At 38.8% G+C, this 20,853-nt stretch overlaps 1 protein-coding gene across 2 annotated transcripts; it reads right to left on the reverse strand.

The window, feature by feature from the left end:
* Nucleotides 1-1,042: 1,042 nt before the first annotated feature.
* rgs8 (regulator of G protein signaling 8) lies at nt 1,043-18,514 on the reverse strand. Of its 2 annotated transcripts, XM_026265587.1 has the most exons (6): nt 18,264-18,514; nt 12,496-12,559; nt 11,922-12,026; nt 11,778-11,839; nt 2,649-2,815; nt 1,043-1,776 (listed from the first exon to the last, which is right to left on the reverse strand). In XM_026265587.1, the coding sequence occupies exons 3-6, from the start codon at nt 12,020-12,022 to the stop codon at nt 1,582-1,584; spliced, it is 525 nt and encodes a 174-aa protein (XP_026121372.1). In that variant the 5' UTR covers nt 12,023-12,026; nt 12,496-12,559; nt 18,264-18,514; the 3' UTR covers nt 1,043-1,581. The 2 variants fall into 2 exon arrangements, with proteins under 2 accessions (XP_026121372.1, XP_026121373.1); XM_026265588.1 differs by lacking the exons at nt 11,778-11,839; nt 11,922-12,026; nt 12,496-12,559; nt 18,264-18,514 and adding an exon at nt 8,994-9,037.
* Nucleotides 18,515-20,853: the final 2,339 nt, after the last annotated feature.

The raw sequence follows: 20,853 nt of genomic DNA on the forward strand, positions 1-20,853 counted from the left end.
TTCCCCTCATTCTCTCAAGGTAGGACAGATTGGATAGGGAGGCATGTGTCGGTGACTCGTGAATCTATTTGTGATGCCTCCAGGGAGGACTTTGCCCCAGGCCAGCAGATGTTCTCTCTGTCTTAAACTGTGTTCAGGGAGCACTGATCTGAAGGGGTGGAAAATCTAATTATTGCATCTGGCCTATAGTCCTTGGAAAAAAACCAAATGAGCCAAGGGCATCACATCTGTGTGCTATTCGAAGTCTGTCTGTGGGCATTTGTAGAGTATTCTATTGTGCCACACTGTAGATTGAAGGAGCATGCAGATTTTATTTCGGAATGGATTTAATTCTCGAGCATTTTACCAATTCACAAATTGCCAAATTTTTAAGTAGGATAATCAAATTGAACTTTCACCCCAAAAATAAAAATATTGCTGAAAATTACACTGTGTAGATGTGTGTGAGTGTGTGTGTTTTATTTTATATTTTTATAAAAACAGATTTGGAGAAATTTAGCATAATATCACTTGATTAACAATGGATCCTCTGCAGTGAATGGGTGCCGTCAGAATGAGAGTCCAAACAGCTGATAAAATAGTCATAATAATCCACAGGTTTCCTCCTGTCTATCAATGAACATTTTTATTCTTATTTATTTTGGGGTGAACTATTTGTTTAACATTGCACTTTTTAAAGCACTGCTAGTAGAATAAAAATCAAATTAAACTTAGCAGAAGAAAATATTTGTTAGGGTGGCGTGACTTAAAATCAGTTTGTATATTTCATTTGTATTATTTAATTTCCCAGATGACTCAAGGAATAAATCTTGACACACATTCAAACAGACAACACATTTTCAGGCCAAAATAAACCACAAAGCGACACTGTTCGAAGAGACATGCTTTACTTGATCTAGTTTCATCACAACAACATGTCGTTGTAAACCATCAGAACACCAACACGTGAAATAAGCTTAAATAAATTAATAAACAACAAAATAAACTAACATAATTGTTACATTAAAAATATCACCCCTCCAGAGAATGAATATATATATATATATATATATATATATATATATATTCAGTGTGCGTATGTGTGTGGGATTTAAGTATTTTTAAATATAGATTTTAAGGGAATCAATGAGAGATGTTCAAAGGCCGAGGCTGCATGCAGTAACAGCAGGCATGTCTAAAGTTGTTTATCGAAAGATATTAGTTTTAATGTGTACACAAGTTACACTGAAGATACGAAAAATAAATGACCATACTCTACTCTTACATATTACCCATTTAGAGACTGATTTACATTTACATGCTTGCCAGCATTCCGAAGAAACATCGACCATTCTATCACAATTGAAGGGAGAGATTATAGCCACATGTTACAAATATAACTGGGCAAAGAAGCACAGTACAGGGTCATGTTTAAGTTTAAATGCACAAACTAGCAAGGAACTAGTTCGTCTTTTGACCTTTTTTATTTGATTATCCTTATCTAATTATTTTGTAAACACACAGACTATGCTATATATGGCATTTAAAGTCTGCTCAATATCTCAATATAATCTAACCAGGCAGGCAAATAAAGATTCCGTTTTAAACAGATTTCCTCTGGCAGTATATCTGTGTCCTGTTCAGTAAGTCCTGATAGATCTTGGATCTTATAAACCGAGGATAGGAGTCTTTCTCCATGAGGCTGTGCACTTTAGCTTGGACTTCATTGAGACTGTTGGGAGTTGGTTCCAGGAGCCTCTGTTTGGTTTCCTCTCTGGTCCTGTGGTCTATGTTAACCTTCAGAGATATAAGAGTTAGAGAATATTAAATTCGGCTCCTTATCATTTCTTAGAATAAAAATAGGATTTGGCCAAGCCAGTTCACACAAAACAACCATTATCTCTGGTGATCAGGTTTCACGCTTCTGAACTGTAACAAATTTTATTCAGTTCGTGGATTGTCTGAGCACAGAAACCAGGATTATTACATTTGGTAGGTACGTCCCATCTTAAAGGAGCTATTTGTGTTTTCTGTGACCCACACAGTCAGGATGCTTAAGGACAGGGCTGTGCTTCCCAAATAACCAGCAGTGAATCACAATGTATTTGAAGGTCATGCTGAACAAGAAGATGATCTTCAGGTTTAAAGCCAGGGAAGAACTGAAGTGAGCGTAGGCGATGCTAAAGTACAGTACAAACTCCGAGGGAGGAAAAGTCTTTATAGCACAGGTCTCAAACTCGGAAGTGCATTATATGTGCAATTAAAAACAATACAGTTTTATAAAATGTTTAGTTTATATTATAAAACTGTAAAGTTTTAATAAATGTCAATGTTAATATTGTATACACACACACCTTAGGTAAAAAACTAAACAATTTAAAATAACTGTTTTCTATTTAATACTTTTAGAAAATGTTCAGCTGCCACCTTATCAACATGATTTGATTAAAATAAAAAATGCTAGGAAACACAGCACAATCTTTAAAGTTATTTTTGGCTGTAGTGTCTGGAAACGCTGCATATATAAAGACTGAAGTGTTTTTAATACACTCTGTAATTATTAGCAGCATTATGTATAGCACTGGTGATGAATTCCTCTTAACTCACACCACAAGAGTACTATATGTTCAGGTATAGTTGCTATGGTTTTATAGAAGGAGTCGACATACCTCTCTTGGCGAATGGACTTCAATAAATTCCTTGTAGATCTTATTGGCCTTAGACATCATCTTAGCAGGGGATTTGATCTTTTTATAGTCCTCACAAGCCAACCAGAACTCGATGTTTTCATCACTGAACTCTGTTTTGAGGAAGGTTCTGAAGGCTGCCAAACCGTCTATGAAATACAGATGAATAAGAAAATGGATAAGCATCTTACTATATTAAAACCAATATATCTTTGTCATGTCTAATATGCCATATCTAAGCCACACTGGATAAAGGAAATGCCTCCCAAGGACACCAAGCTAGTTGCTTTCATTCATCAAAATCATTTCTTTGTCACATTTGTGACGTATTTCAAATGAGAGATCGCAGGAACACTGGAAAATGTACCTTTACCGACATTGTGACAAAACTACAGCCAGTGGCAGCAACAATTTTGATACATTTTTCACACAAATATTGATTTAGAAGGGCATGATTACTGATAAATAAAGACTTCACGAGTTCACATCTACGTATATTAATACCGTAAGTTTATGCGTATTTGGCGTGCTGTCCGGGTGGAGGGCTCCGAGCTCGGGATGTGGCCCGAACCCAGAGTACTCCCCCCGGTTGTGGTAAGAGTAGATGGATCTATAAGTGAGGAGAAATGGGGTGGAGGAGGGATGCTGAAAACTGTCAATGAACAGAGATAGGTTCTGCTGTTATTTATACCTTGTCATGAGTTGATTACTGATTGGTCTCCACTTGTGTTAATCAGGTTAATGAACTGCGACTGTTCCTCCCGAACTTTGTTATAAAACAGCATTTCACGAGTTCACATCTACGTATATTAATACCGTAAGTTTATGCGTATTTGGCGTGCTGTCCGGGTGGAGGGCTCCGAGCTCGGGATGTGGCCCGAACCCAGAGTACTCCCCCCAAAAACAAGAGAGCAAAAGGACAGCCGCCAGACTACGAACCCCCCAAAACGCAGAGATTTGGCGGGCTGACGTTTTTAGAAGTATGGTCGTTTGACCAGGAGATCTCGCATTGCCTCTGGCAGAAGTAGAGGAGCAGGCAGGTCCTGTTGGTTAATAGTTGAGGAAGAAGCGGTTACGATGTCGGGAAGACGGGCTCCACCGTCTGCCTGCGAGGTGTAATGATATATTGACTAGATGCGTAATGTATCCGCTGGGAGGCTGAGGCTCGCTGGACGGACAGTGGAATGAATAAATATTTACTGCGTCCGCTGAGACACTGGTGCTCGCTGGACGGACAGTGGAAACGAATAAATATTTACTGCGTCCGCTGAGACACTGGTGCTCGCTGGATGGACAGTGGAAACGAATAAATATTTACTGCGTCCGCTGAGAGACTCATGCTCGCTGGACGGACAGTGGAAACGAACAAATATTTACTGCGTCCGCTGAGAGACTCATGCTCGCTGGACGGACAGTGGAAACGAATAAATATTTACTGCGTCCGCTGAGAGACTCGTGCTCGCTGGACGGACAGTGGAATGAATAAATATTTACTGCGTCCGTTGAGAGACTGGTGCTCGCTGGACGGACAGTGGAAACAAATAAATATTTACTGCGTCCGCTGAGAGACTCGTGCTCACTGGACAGACAGTGGAAACGAATAAATATTTACTGCGTCCGCTGAGAGACTCATGCTCACTGGACGGAAAGTGGAAACGGATGAATATTTACTGCGTCCGCTGAGAGACTAGTGCTCGCTGGACGGACAGTGGAAACGGATAAATATTTACTGCGTCCTCTGAGAGACTGTTGCTCGCTGGACGGACAGTGGAAACGGATAAATATACTAGTGCTCGCTGGACGGACAGTGGAACGGATAAATATTTACTGCGTCCGCTGAGAGACTGGTGCTCGTTGGACGGGCAGTGGAAACGGATAAATATTTACTGCGTCCGCTGAGAGACTGGTGCTCGCTGGACGGGCAGTGGAAACGAATAAATATTTACTGCGTCCGCTGAGAGACTGGTGCTCGCTGGACGGACAGTGGAAACGGATAAATATTTACTGCGTCCGCTGAGAGACTGGTGCTCGCTGGACGGGCAGTGGAAACGAATAAATATTTACTGCGTCCGCTGAGAGACTGGTGCTCGCTGGACGGACAGTGGAAACGGATAAATATTTACTGCGTCCGCTGAGAGACTGGTGCTCGCTGGACGGGCAGTGGAAACGAATAAATATTTACTGCGTCCGCTGAGAGACTGGTGCTCGCTGGACGGACAGTGGAAACGGATAAATATTTACTGCGTCCGCTGAGAGACTGGTGCTCGCTGGACGGACAGTGGAAACGGATAAATATTTACTGCGTCCGCTGAGAGACTGGTGCTCGCTGGACGGGCAGTGGAAACGAATAAATATTTACTGCGTCCGCTGAGAGACTGGTGCTCGCTGGACGGACAGTGGAAACGGATAAATATTTACTGCGTCCGCTGAGAGACTGGTGCTCGCTGGACGGGCAGTGGAAACGAATAAATATTTACTGCGTCCGCTGAGAGACTGGTGCTCGCTGGACGGACAGTGGAAACGGATAAATATTTACTGCGTCCGCTGAGAGACTGGTGCTCGCTGGACGGGCAGTGGAAACAAATAAATATTTACTGCGTCCGCTGAGAGACTCGTTCTCGCTGGACGGACAGTGGAAACGGATAAATATTTACTGCGTCCGCTGAGAGACTTTTAAATTAAAAATTTTTATTATGTTTGAAAACGGCGTATTGTGCAGAGGCTAATGCGACTGGGAATGTGGGGCATCAAAGCTGATCATAAACCCTTGTTGAAATTCACGTCGCTTATTGTGAAAACTGAACAGCTTATTTCAGTGAAATGGCTTAACATGATGACTTTTTTTTTTTTTTTTTTTTTTTTTTTTTTATATATCTGGGGGAGGTACAGAAAAGGCTCCTGCGGGAGCAGACACTGCTGTGGCAGTGAGGAGATACAAAAGGGGCTCCTGCGGGAGCAGACACTGCTGCGGCAGTGAGGAGATACGAAAGGGGCTCCTGCGGGAGCAGACACTGCTGCGGCAATGGGGAGATATGGAAAAGGCTCCTGTGGAAGCAGCTCTGCATTTAACCCATCCAAGTGCACATACGGCAGTGAACGCGCACACACCGTGAACGCACGCCCGGAGCAGTGGGCAACCATTTATGCTGCGGTGCCCAGGGTGCAGCTGGGGGTTCGGTGCCCTGCTCCTAGGGTTAGGAGTCCACTCTCTAACCACTGGGCCCTGAGTTCCCCCTCCTTGACTGTGGGAAGAGTAGGCAGGTTAGTAACATTTTCAACCTTTGTTCATTTTCAACCAATGTGGAGGAAGTTTTTTACAGTATAAAATAAGAGGCAAAAAATTATTTTACTATTGTAAATATGAGTTTATGACAGCATTTATAATTAAACCACGGTAGCCATAAATTTACCGTTGTCTGAGACGTCGTGAAATGTTCTTTAGCATCATGACCATAGAATGTAGTTATGGCTCTGCAAGGTTTAGCATGGTTTCCAGAGATCTGGAGCTGATTCTGGGTAGCTCGGTGGTTTGTGACTGTTGTCTCGTGGCGCGCTGTCTTTTAAGCGGCCGTTCACCCATCACGTCTTTTTTTTTTTTTTTTTTTTTTTTTTTTTTTTTTCTTTTTTTTTTTTTTCTCTTCTCCTTCTCAGGCGCGTCTGCACCGCATCGAGTTGAAAACATCTCAACTTTCAGGATGCCGCAGCGCAAGAATATCAGACCTGAACCAGGAAGTTGGTCACCAGATCACAGGGTAACCAGTTAAATTGCATGGAGACACCGGAGAGCGCCTAGATGTTCCTCTGAGGTGCTCGCTCATCGCAGTTGTGCTGCCGTGGTACACCATATCGGTTTTGCAAAGGGAACAAAGAGACGTTTTATTTGTCCTCTGTTTAAAGTATTCTCATACTTTTAATAACAGTGGTCTCGGTTTGTGATAGAATGCAACTTCTTCATTCACTGTATGCCATTATGCGAGATGTAAACAGTGTGACGCGTCCACGCATTGCACGCGCGTCGACGGTTTTTTTTTTTTTTTTTTTTTTTTTTTTTTTTTTTTCACGTAAGCGATGATGTCAACGCGTCGTTGCAGCACTAATTAGTGGTGGAAATGATGATTCTTTCTAGAGATTCGTTCATTTTCGGTTCATTCAACAAAATGATTAGTTCAGAGATAATTTCTTCGTTTTACACAGAATATGCCAGCAGGTGGCAAAAGAGTGTATTATGTGTTATGTCTTACGTCAACGAACGCATTCACTTGTTACAAAAACTGATCTGGCTTTATTAAAATGTGTGTATAATCGCGTTCAATATATGAAGTCTAATTGAGTTGTTCAGATGAACAAAGCACAGGGTTTCTTGCCTATTTAGCATTTTAATTGTTTGGTCAGACAGTTTGTATATTACATATTCACATCCATAAATCGGGGATTAACCTTTCTTTTACGGTCTATGGATTAAACGTGGAGTTGCTAAATATCAAAACGAGCGTATGTGCACAGTACTGTACCAATAACTGCGCTTTGCATTTTCGAGATTGACATGCTAAAATAGCAGATTAACCCAGTTTACTCTAATTCATTTTGTTCGCGAACAAGATAAGCTATGTGCCAGTTCATTTAATTCACAAACGACATGTATCCGTTCATTCAGTTCGTTCACGAATGACAAGTGTGCCAGTTCAGTCATTTCACTCACGAACGATAAGATCTCTAGATCTAGTTCAGACTCATATGAAACTCGTTCATTGAAGGGCGTATTCGTTACTACATTCAACAAATCACATACTCTGTCACATCTCATACTCGAAGGCTATCGGCTCGATGTTGAGTAATTCTTTGACAGGATGAAACGGTTGTTACCCGGTTCACTGAGCTGCGCATGCGCTGCTTAAAGCGCCGCGCTGCTATGAAGGGAGGAACTTTACTGAACGAGAAATATGAGTCCGTGGATAACATGAACGATTTGTTCGCCTAAAAGATTCGTTCACCTAAAAGATTCGTTCAAAAGAACGATTCGTTTACGAACGACACATCACTAGCACTAATGGATACATCTGGAACACTGGTTTCACGTTGTAGTATAGACTGTGGAAACAGAGGCTTCTGAAAACTATGGGAATCATTATGCAATGAAAATCATTATGTCTGTAAAACATACCAACAGACATGATTATGGCAATAACGTTAATTGCAGTTATGTGCTATTCACTTACAAGCAGTTCTAACGATATTTACTTGCATGCTTTCATATTACGGTCCTAGAAAAACTCAGAATTTACTCACACTGCTGTCCTGCGGCAAAACAAGGGTATAATGATCACGCCAGTAGATGGTGAAATATGTCCCCAAGAAAATTGGTCCTGCCAGAATAATTGCATGAAACTTGTCTGTAAAACCTCAGTGAGGTTTAAACATGCACGGTAAGGCAGATGATATCTTTGAACATTTCAGTGTGGATGATGACTACCTCATGGCCTGATTTAACAAACTTTAAGCCTCCTTTCCACAGCACGCGACATTTGTACACGATTGTCGCATTTCTCCCTCTCGCGGCAGGCGTGCTTAACTTTCAAACTGGTCGTGCAGTAGCCCTAACTGTTACCTTGACATGTTCACCATGGTAAAGTTAATAATTTGAATGAATATAATGTATAATGTATGAATACATCGTCACAAATCAGATTACCCCCTAAATAAAAACAGTAGGTTTTATGGGGCTAATCACGTAAATAATGGTTTAATAATTATTTCTGCCATAATTATTATGAACCACCATTTTACATAAATGATGTTGAAGAATAATGTCAAGGTTAACAAAATATAGGTAATTCTGCCCTCGCACCGAAAGATCACATCCGGTCGGGCGTTTGCACACGGCCTGGTCGCAGAAGTTTAAATATTTGAACGCATCCGAGGCTCAATTTGGATCTGAATTTCCACATACATATGTGATCGGAACTCCACGCGGCTCTCGCACTACTTCTGGCCGCAAACCTGTATTTAGCGTCTTCATCTGAAAATGTATTGATTTATGACGCAGGAGGCGGCCTCAAACTTCGCCTCGGCCGGAAAAAGCCGCGGTGAAAGGCTGAGCCGCTGCGGGAAGTGAAAGAGGCTTGCTGCAGTAAGAACTGAGGAGCGGGCTGGTTGAATGCCTGCTGGTGCTGCGATTCCAGCGCTCAAAGAGAGCCCGGTCTTGATCGGAGTCTATTGGCCACGACGTGTGGCTTGGCACGAAGAGCAGCTGTCGCGATGACGTTTGATGGTGCTCAACGGCCGTGTTTGATGATCATGGTCAGCAAAGTAGCATATCTGAAAAATCACCGGTATGGATCTCCTTGTTGGAAGGAAGATTTCGTCTGTGATAAGATGACAGACAGCGCGAACCGGGATGCTGAAAACTGTCAATGAACAGAGATAGGTTCTGCTGTTATTTATACCTTGTCATGAGTTGATTACTGATTGGTCTCCACTTGTGTTAATCAGGTTAATGAACTGCGACTGTTCCTCCCGAACTTTGTTATAAAACAGCATTTATTTTCATGTGGTTCCTTGCACACACACTGTTATGATTTTAAAATATTTTAACATAGTGCATGATAATCAAAAACGAATACATTTTGACATTTGCATCACACAGCCAGCTTCTTACCATATGCATGGCTTTTCTGATGTAGTAAACTTGCTCTGAAGTTCACATGGTAAAGAATTGCACTCATAATAAAAGAACTCAAAAACAGGAAGAAGCAAACTAAAGTGGTATGGTTGCTTCAGCAAATGCACATTCATCTAATTATTTATATATAATAGATGTTTGTTTTTTTTTATCTCGGTTAGGTTAGGGTAGGGTTAAAGTGGTTGCTACATTATTTTTTTATACACAATAGAGTCTTAGCCTTTAAGCTCTACTCACCGGACATTTTATTTCTGAACTGGCGTGATAATAAAACATTGACAGATTCACATTAATCGGTTCCAGATAAAACTGAACAAGCTTTTAGCGTGACTCACTGCACATTTCACTTTGAACGTGTCACGAAATGTGCAAGAAGCAGCATATATAATGCATTATGCATACATTTTGCCACAGGCATGTTTTTCCAGTGAGCCTGGGTTCTATTAAATATATTTTATGATCATTATATGGTCTTTTACGCTGTAAGGCACAGTGCAACACAATTTTATTTTATTTTTTTACCCTACATCCATTTTCTGTAAGGTAGACTCCTCTTGGATACAGTTCAAGTCCATATAAACAGCAGTGTGGGTAAATGAGACAATAGTGCTTCTCTGGAAATCCAATGAAAGGACAATCAAGAGGCAGTACAGAGGCAAAATGTTCTCCTGCTGGCAAGAGAACAAATTGTTCTCCTTTAGCGTGGCCATTGCTTGATTTTCTCTCTCTCTTTGAAAACTGATTTTCTGCATGAAGCATGCATCTGGCTCATTTATATCTGACATTCCTTTTACAGATTGTGCTACCTGAAGAGAAGATTTTACCCAGCATACAATGGTAATCAATTGACTGTCTGAGAAAGACAGCCATAACAGTCAGTAAAAGACATAACATCTCTTATTACCATTATATCATCATCATTATATCAACAGTTTTGTTATTCAGTAGGACAATGAGTTTTTGTGCTTTGTTAGCTACATTATGAGATAAGATGTGTCTGATAGGTTGTGCTGCATTCAATGTCAAACATACTCAACAAATAGAAAGTTTTTGGCTTCTTGTGAAAAAGTAGTACACTTTAGCATACTTTAAAGAATACTTTTTTAAGAAACTTTATAAATATTAAATGTATCTAATATTGTACTAAATATCATCAGCACATATATATATATTTTTTGTTGTTGTTGAAAATATACTCTTAAGACTTTAAGTACATTTTATAAAATTAAAGTGCTTAGATGCACTGAATAGTTGTAAGTGTGTTGTTTCCTTGTTTTTATCCATCACACTCTTCTCAACAAGTTGCATGGTTTGAGGTATCAATCATGTTCATGGTATAACCAGGTAGGATGAGTTCCTAGCATTAGGGGTTTCTCTAAGCTTTAGCTAGCTCTGCTAATAAATTACATCTGATTGATTAGTTGTCTGTCATCTCCGAGTACTACTTTGACAGATTTCAGAAGTCTTTAGCATGAACCTGTTAACAGCACAGAGAGAGACTATTTGTGGCACGTCTGGGGTGTCAGTGCTGTTAGATTCAGTAAAAGACACACACACAAACACACACACACACACACAGTATAAATTAAAGCTGGAATTAAGCCTGAGGAAATAAGTCCTGTCATTTTGTGAGCAATCGACAAGAGAAGTCACAGCCAAACGCGTGACTCACATGGAAATGGCGTCCTTCTTATTAATATGGAAAGCTTCTTACATAAGTTGCTGGAGAACCATATCATGGCAGAACAACAGTACATCTCTGTAGACATGCAACTGACTGACTAGCCAAGAACAAAAGTTTTAAGCAAGTCTATTAGTACTGGGACAACATTTAGCATAATAATACTACATTTCATAATATTTTAATGTAAACTGCTGTAAGAATGTATCGGAGTGTGGTTGGTGAATTGTATTGTAAATCAGTGGTTTTTGAAATAGGTAAACTGTTCACTTTTACCTTAGGGTGAATATAAGGGGATAATAAATAAAGGCCACTTAAGTACATTCAACAGTTGCTGCAGTCACGCAACACCCTGGCAACCATAACTCCTACAAAAACCGCCAGAAACCCTGCAGTTGTGATTGATGATCAGCTGAATTTCTCAAACCACTGCTAAAACGTTCCTGTAGATTTGCTTTATCCCACATCAGAAAGATCAAGCCCTTTCTTTTGGAACATGCTTCATAAGTCCTTGTTCAAGCTCTTGTTCTGTCCAGGCTGGACTATTGCAATGCTCGCTTGGCAGGTCTTCCAGCCAGTTCGATCAAACCTCTACAATTAATCCAAAATGCAGCTGCAAGATTAATCTTCTGCTGCTCGCATTTATAATAACTTGGGGGGGATTTAAATTCGAAATTGTCTTTAACTTGACAATCACCCAAATGTGCACAATAATTCAGACGCAAACACATAATCATGTCAAATTACTTACATTTATTGGACAGCAGAGCGTCAAATGAATCTGCCCATCTGGTCACTTCATCAGCAGATAACCTAAGAAAGCCAAACATGATTATAATACAGCCAATAAACACATATCCTTATTTATTTATTACAAAAACAACATCTCACTAACTTCAAGTATCTTGTAGATCTCTCCTGAGCAGGAGGCAGGAATTCTGAAAAATCGCTGCATGAGTCTGATTTGTTAGACAGGCACCCAAGTCTAGTTTTCATGGCCCTGACAAAAAGGAAAAGAAAAACAAAGACAAAAGCAATCTTAAACAACAAGAGATTAGCAGCCGTCAATGACATTAGTGTATTCATAAGAGACCGGCGTTGAGTTATTTTTAGAACGTACCAAATTACTGATAATGATAACAGCTCAGGTGTGCATAATAGCCTGTGTAATGAGATTGTAGTGATGCTTGCAGACGTTACCATGAGCCTGCATTATGCATCACACCATTGCAATGTTCAGTAATTATCAGGAGATGTGGATTCACTATTGTAAACATGAATATTCCCTCAAAATGTGAATCATTGAAATGCAGCAGTGCACCTGGCCCTCAAATAAGGCATTATTATGGATTCTGCTCATATTTACATTATAGAAGAATCAATCAGGTCCGAGAGTGAGACGGCAACAGACACAGAGATACACACAGAGATACACACATTAACACACATTAAGTTAAGTGGATACTCACTGAATGTCCAATGCGGTTTCTTTCAGTCGGTTGCACTGTAGGAACAAGTGAAGAGCTGATTTGCCTGTGAAAATGAAAAAGATTTACACACACACATACATATATACCACTCCTCAGTGAGCATATTTTGTTAATCACAATTCCCATGGTTCACAATTACTAGCGTGCCAGATGCCACCTTTTCCCTTGATGCGATATAAAACATTTGGACCAACATAAGACTCACGTTATTTTGCTTGTTATTGCACTTGCAGTTCTGGGCACGTTCAGTTCTTCTAAAGGAACATTTCAATCCAAATAACATCACTCTCTTACCATTTCAACCTATGAGGCTGATGCAACCTATTGCTTTCACATTTAGATATTTTTAATGGGGAACACTGCATGGAATTGACCATTTGTTCTTTTTCTGAAGGATCGTAAAGTGCTTCACAGACTCGAATAGGCATGAGTAATGTATAAGTAATGTATAAAAAACAGGACGTTGTTTTATTGTACACTTTGATGGGAATCAGAAAAACTTCGTCAACCACAGATATTAAAGAGAAGGTATATTCCAGTTTAATCTGTGCGCTTGCTTATTAAAGTCAGCACTGGTTTTGAAGTTCTTATTATAAAAGGTGGTTTGATAATGTGACTAATTACTAATGAAGGGTTAAAGGTTCTCGAAATTGTTAAGAAGGGGTCACTTTTCCATAAACCAATCAAATATTGTTTTATATCGGAGGTCCTTTATGTTATTTAGAAGCTGCATGTTGCTAATAGGATGCACTAAAATAGAGTAAATGTTCTGAAATTCTGAAACGTATTCTGATTGCAGACTGTCTAAACAATCCAAATTCTCTCAAGATGGTGATGCACTGGATGCTTGAAGCTTATTCTTCATTTCCTTTCACTGGATGAGAACATGTGCCGTGCTATTTATAAAATGCACTGACAAATCTATCTCGGCAGGGAGAAGCCTGTTCTATGCAGCCATGCAGCACAAATGGAGCTACAGGGAGTTGGCTAACTGAAAGATACTCTGATGTCTCATCCTCATAAAATCATCATGAGATGCCAAGTGAAATAACAACATGGCCAACTTTCTCCTTCCCTTTTTGTGAGGGTTCGGCGATTTAATATTCACAATTTGTCTTTGATGTTGGGATTTGAGTTTCTGTGCTCAGAATAATTTCATAGTTGTGGGTCCTGTCTCACGTTTAAATGCGATGCTAATGGGCTGGAATAAAACTCTCAAGTGCTGACTTTTAGTTTGGTTAGGTAAGTACATTGTTGGAAATACAGTTCATAGCAGGACAGCGTAATCACAATGTTAAACTAAAAATAAAATAAAATAAAATAAAAATCATCTGTACATATACATATTTTAATTGAAATAATTATAGTATAATTCAATGATAAATCAGTACTGTGAAAACTGGTACATTGATTTGAGGGTTCCTATACAGATAACTCCTAGTGCAGCCCATCCTCGTGCTCAGTAGAACACGTGAAGGTCTGATGGAGCTCAGTGAGATGTCAGGTTTCCCGCTGAGACTCCTCTACCCACATTCAATGTGCTCTGCCATCTGATCTTCTACCCTCGCTCTCGCTATTTTTGAATATCAGGCTCTTTGACTTGTCCATGTTGAAAAAAGTATGCAGCTGCTTTTACCAGCCTTAAATTAGTTTTGGAATAGACAAGTTAAATATTTCATCTTGAGAGAGCCTGAAATACTTAACCATCAAAGTTCTCCAGCAACGCTTACAGACAGTATGTTGACTCATGTATAATAAATTGCTCGTGATGTTCCTTATTTGTCAAGTCACTTTGGATGAAGACATCTGCTGAATGATTAAATGTAAATGTTGGTGGGAAATCCCACCAGTGTATACCAGTCTGAGTCGGTTTGCTGGTCTTGGTATAAACTGGTCTTCTGACTTGGCCAAGTAGATTTCTAAGACAGAATATTTTAAAAGTGCTCAAAATTCATTAAAAAACATCAAAACAGATCATCTGGCCAGACTAGGAGTCCTCTTAACCACCTTACATTCTTACAAATATGGGTTCTTTATTGAAATTGATGGCTTCATGAAGAACCTTCAGCATTTTCTTTGTGCAAAAGGTTCTTTATAGTGGAAAAATGTTCTTTTAAGAAAAGCTCAACAAAAGGTTCTTTGGGGAACTCAAATGTTTCTTCTAACGAATCATTGCTAAATCAATGTTTGGAACCTTTTATTCTAAGATAAAGGTTCTTCAGGTTATTAAAATATCCTTCTATTGTGGAAATTGTTCATAGTTTGATGGTTCTAAATTGGCATCAGTGTGAACACCTGCTTTTGCAACCTTTTTTTTTAAGTGTAAACAATATATATATTTTAAGAACTGTTGACTGAAAGGTTCTTTGGGGAAGCCAAAAATAGTTCTGTGGCATGACTGTGAAACCTTCTTTTGGAAGCTTTATTTTAAAGAGTGTGGGTTGAATTAAGCTGTTTTTCAGTGTGGTACAATCCACCAAAAGCACATCTCTTAGGGGTTTAGCTGCTGTTTTAGCAAGGTGCTTCTTGCCCCCAGAGACATTACCTTCATTTACACCCTGTTTCACACTTTGCTTTTGACAGTTGCAGGGTAACACCAGGCTGCAGCCCACCTACGCTTCTTTCTCTTCTATTTTTGTCCTCTTTGAGGTCCTCACCTATGTAACATGATGGCTGCTGTCTAGTCAAATCACATTCAGTCCAACAAAACTCTAGTTAAGTTAAGGTCACTGTTGCTTTATTTAGATATCTGCAAATCAGCAAGCCCGGTTTTACTTTTCAGTAGCTGTGAATTATGTGAATTATGCTGAAAAATGAGAATAAGTGTTCCTTATCTGTGTGAGGTCTCATTAAATCTGGGACAGAGAGACATCTGTTTGAAAAAGGTTAGCACATAGTGGCTGTTCCTCCAAATGGGCCATAATTCAGACAAATTGGATAGAACTGCGATTGTGTGAATATGGTAGGAACAGTAGCCATTAGCTTGGTTATATGAGGAACACTTATTCTCAAATACCACCATGGTTAGCGAGGACAGGGGGTTTCTATAATAACCCCCTTATTATAGAATTGTGCTATAATAACCCCTATAAATACAACTAATTATATACACTATTAACACTTTAAATGTTTATTTGTGAAAGATGTTTCGGAGGGATGATCATTTTTAAATCATTTATTGCATCAAAATTTGCATCAAAACTATATTTATGGGGTGGATAATTTGATCAGTCGTGAATTATTCATGCAACCATACATATTGCTGATTTAGTTTGTATTCATAACCATTATATAGGCTAGCTGATATATTTGTCTAGTGCTCTTATGAATGTTTACTGTATATAGCATGATTTGTGAAAATGTAACTATACTGAATGACTAAGCATAGCCTTCTTCATGGCTAGTGCTTAGTATTTCATTTCATTCTGTAATCTACTTGTTTTACAGATCTCTGACAGTGTTGATAATATTTATGACAGATAATATCATGATAATTATTATTTTGCGTTTCTCTTACTAAATGTCGTACAGTATCTTGTTACCAATAACTTGTCCATTGACTTTTTTTGATCAGTTTAAATTCCAGTTATGCAATGTTGCCAAATATTAAATAAAAAAATAAAATAAACAAAAACCTATAAATAAATAAAAATAAACAAAAATTAATGCAATTTTTTTTTTTTTTAAATTAGATAATATAAATATATCGCTGACCCTAAACTGAAACTTTCTACTTTTTAAAATTTCTAAAGTGTCAAATTAAGTGGAAAAAGACAAGTAAAAAAACATGTATACTAGCTGGATCTGGAAACACAGGCTGCGCCCGTGCCCTCAACTTGATTTCTCTTAAGCCTTGATCACTTCCCGAGCATCTCGCAGAGATAATTTTTACCACGGACGCTAAGCATTCTGAATTAAACTGAATTATACATGCAGACATTAATATGAGGAGCTTAATAGCAAATGAGTCATTCAGAGGACAAATTTTATTTTTGAACATGAAAAATGTACAGAGTTCTGGTCATCTTTGACCTCATAGCTAGCTACGGGCCTAAATACCACTGTGAAGTTTTAATATATTTACACTCTTGCTGCTAACAAGCCAAATAAATTGATACCAAATTTAGTTCAGGGTAAAGAAAAAGTTTAGTCAAATATAAATGGGTAACACTTTATAATTAAATGAGACTACGTCTGTCGTTATTAAAAAGCCTTATATATAACATTACTGTATATGATCTGCTTTTAATGCAGTTATTTTGAAGGCCTTATTAGATTGTGCTAAATTGGAGCTATTGCAAGTAAATTTCGGGTACTTTAAATATCTTGCCTTTAATGGTCAGTACTATTCAAAGATCATGCTATCTTTAACAATAATGACATTAAAACACATCACAATGGTGAAATGGATTAGATTTAATTTCTTTATAGATTTTTCAATTGATTTGTATTATTTTATTTTTAGTTTGAGTCAACCTAATGTTGCAACAAGCTGAAATAAAATATGTTTTTATTTTTCTAATAAATATATATTTTTTCAAAGGTAAAAAATGTGTTTTGGTTTTAGTTTAGTTTGTAGTGTATACAGAGATGATGGCATCATTTTCGAAAACTTTGAAACCCATTTTCAAAAGTCTGTGTTTCCAGGCCTCCAAAATGCTGTTTTCATGTAAACAAACGGTCAACATGAATGAAAAGTTGTCAGAGACAGGTGTTCAAATTCTGTGGAAATCTGCAGAGCTTTTTCTGCATGCAGATTCAGTGTGGGTGTACAGATCTGTAACTCATGCACAATTAATTATGAACGATCTGATCAAAAATAATAAAAATGATTAGTTTTTATATGGTAATATATATTTTAGCATTTTGTTTAGCATTTAACAATGTTATTCTATCAGTGCCAAAATTTTAATGATGCATATTATTACAATGTAAATGTTTTTGCTAATAAAACTCCCATCGGAATTACTAAATCACACATCATGCATAAAATTATGAGTCCCTTAGAATTTAATGAGCATTGTACTTCTAATTTCATTTGAACTAATGTTAAGATGCTGTGCATTCTTCTCCATTTCAAAGTTATAATCTTAACATCCATGCAAAAGTGCCTTTAACTAAGGATTGTGTTGCTGAGTCTGTACAACAGAATAAAACATATCTTCAGTGTGTCTCAAAAAGAGCAGTGGGTGGTGAGTGTGGGTGTTTCAAAGTCTCTCCTCATCTCTGTCACTTCCCCTCGCTGACATTTACAAACCTACAAAGCCCTAGTTACTGCTGGAGAGATGGATTAGCTGTCAAATCCCTTCAACAAATCCCTTTACAGTTTTCATTGTGCATGTCAGAAAATTAAAAACAATGTGTAATTTAAGATTACAAAGCAACCTAGTATCAGTATGTAAACGGGATGCTATTTGTAGCTTGAAACAATGTAACTCTTTATTCATTTCCTGCACTTTATAATGGAAAAGAATCTAGCATTTATGCAAACACAGATGAGTAGCATTCACAAAGCAACAAAATATCATAAACAACTGCACACTTCCCATCATTCATAAATGTTACAATGTAAAAGCCAAATAGATGATCTGTTTTGCTTTGTGCGACTCAATTCCCTACTCAAGAGAAGACATGACAGGAGGACAGATGGTGAGAGCTGTACACTATGGCAAATATCCTAGACACACAAAGCCAGTGTGAGCAACTTATGCAACAATCGATCAGGGATATGAATATGGAGCCTTTACCTTAACAGTTCACTGCCGTTGTAGATGACAGCTCTTTGATTTAGGCTGGAGAAGCTGCTTTATCCGACGGGTTTAGCGTGGCTCTGTTCTTGTGTAGAGATATCTACTGTTGCCCACATGTAGCAATCATCACACAGCGTGTTCATCAGTGTGAAAGCGTGAGGGAGCGAGGAACGGGAGAGAGAGAGAGAGAGAGAGAGAGAGAGAGAGAGAGAGAGAGAAAGGAGGGAGAGAGATGAGACGAGAGGGGAGAAAGCTAGGCAGAGGGAGAGGCTTTGTCAACACACTGGTCTCTCTGGAGATTCAAAGGGCAATACTATAGCACCTTGTTTTGCCCCATCGAGGCTTTTCAGAGTCATGTTTGTGTTGCGAGCTCTCATGCTGTCAAATTGTTATTCTGCATGGATGTGTCATAGACCAGAGGGAAATTTCAGGTCTTGTACGCAGGTTTTGGCCAAGGTAAAGGGTTCTTTGAGGAGAGGAACAAGGAGACTAAATCAAGCCGGCGTAGACTTCAAAGCCCCCTTTTCATCCCGCGCTCACCGTGGCAAATCCTTGCTGGGTTTAAAATGGGGACATGCTGGCCTCATTTGATAGCTCTTTATCTGAGTATGGGCTGAAGACTAACTCCTTGAGTACTCAACCTTCTCAGCTCTCCACTGGAGGCATATTATGCCCTCAAAATAGTGTCGTATCATCTTAGCCGCTGTGCACACGTGTATAATGCACAGCGGCCATGCTGAATGAATTGGAGGTCGAACTATTCAAAGCCTTCATTAGAGCTCCTTCACTGAAGAAAGAATGCACTGCCACTGAAAAAAGATTACAATATTCAAATCACTGTTTTAGTTGCCTTTGTCGCATCAAGCCAATACAGACTGCTAACTAAGCTTCTACATCCTGGCATTTTCACCATAAGGCTGAGCATGCTCCACTTAATAATATCTATATTAATAGCCCCACAAAGGGCATGGTGTTGAAATCCACTCTGTGGGTTCTCAAGGACGATGGGCCTTTTGTGTAGCAGCTGTTTGATAAACTCTTCATGCATGTTAGAATTAGTCTCATTCTGTGGGGCTGAGGAGATATGCTCACTTGATGACTGTCAAGAAAATGTCCATGACAATAGATAATGGACTGACTAGTAATTAATTTTTACTGTTTTTTCATTTTTCATTCTGTCTTACTACCATTAGCATCAAACTGCATGTTGAGATTTCATTGTATTCTGTGTGTTGAAGCAACTTTACCATTTGTCAGTTATTTTACCTGTACAAAAACAGCCTTTTATACTGCTTTATATTGCAAACTTGTATTTGCTATCATATTCTTTTAATTTATGATAAAAAATGTATATATTTACTGTACAGTTTACTGCATTTTGTTCTTATTATTAACATATAAATTGCCTTAGTGCCTGACTTTTCAATGGCATAGGTTTTGAAAGTATTTTTTCCAGTAATTTTTTACATAGGGATAAAAAAAAAAAAAAGTTTTAAGCCTTAAACCAAGCCAACTAACTATGAAGTGAATCATAGCATTAAAAACTTTTATTTAAAGTAAAAAGTATATGAAAATCAAACAAAAATAAATGGTACAAGACTATGTATTTAATGGCTTAAATTATGGAATGTACTACAATCCCATGAGACATTTTGAATGACATAATCAAATTAAAAATGATGTTTCACCAATAATTGTGCAATTTAACATGATTTTATATATATATATATGCTTGACCCCCATTCGCCTTCAGAACTGCCTTAATTCTACATAGCATTGATTCAACAAGGTGCTGAAAGAATTCTTTTGAAATGTTGGCCAATATTGATAGGATAGCATCTTGCAGTTGATGAAGATTTGTGGGATGCACATCCAGGGCACGAAGCTCCCGTTCCACCACATCCCAAAGACGATCTATTGGGTTGAGATCTGGTGACTGTGGGGTCCATTTAAGTACAGTGAACTCATTGTCATGTTCAAGAAACCAATTTGAAATGATTCGAGCTTTGTGACATGGTGCATTATCCTGCTGAAAGTAGCCATCAGAGGATGGGTACATGGTGGTCATAAAAGGATGGACATGGTCAGAAACAATGCTCAGGTAGGCCGTGGCATTTAAATGATGCCCAATTGGCACTAAGGGGCCTAAAGTGTGCCAAGTGGTAACAAGGCATGATGGATCCATGTTCTCATTCTGTTTACGCCAAATTCTGACTCTACCATCTGAATGTCTCAACAGAAATCAAGACTCATCAGACCAGGCAGCATTTTTTCAGTCTTCAACTGACCAATTTTGGTGACCTCTTTTTCCTATTTGTAGTGGAGATGAGTGGTACCCGGTGGGGTCTTCTGCTGTTGTAGCCCATCCGCCTCAAGGTTGTGCGTGTTGTGACAAAAATGCTTTGCTGCATACCTCGGTTGTAACGAGTGTTTTTTTCAGTCAAAGTTGCTCTTCTATCAGCTTGAATCAATCGACCCATTCTCCTCTGACCTCTAGCATCAACAAGGCATTTTCGCCCACAGGACTGCCGCATACTGGATGTTTTTCCCTTTTCACACTATTCTTGTAAACCCTAGAAATGGTTGT

The sequence above is a fragment of the Carassius auratus genome, chromosome 6 (genome assembly GCF_003368295.1).
Source record: "Carassius auratus strain Wakin chromosome 6, ASM336829v1, whole genome shotgun sequence".
In the NCBI taxonomy this organism is placed as follows: domain Eukaryota; kingdom Metazoa; phylum Chordata; class Actinopteri; order Cypriniformes; family Cyprinidae; genus Carassius; species Carassius auratus.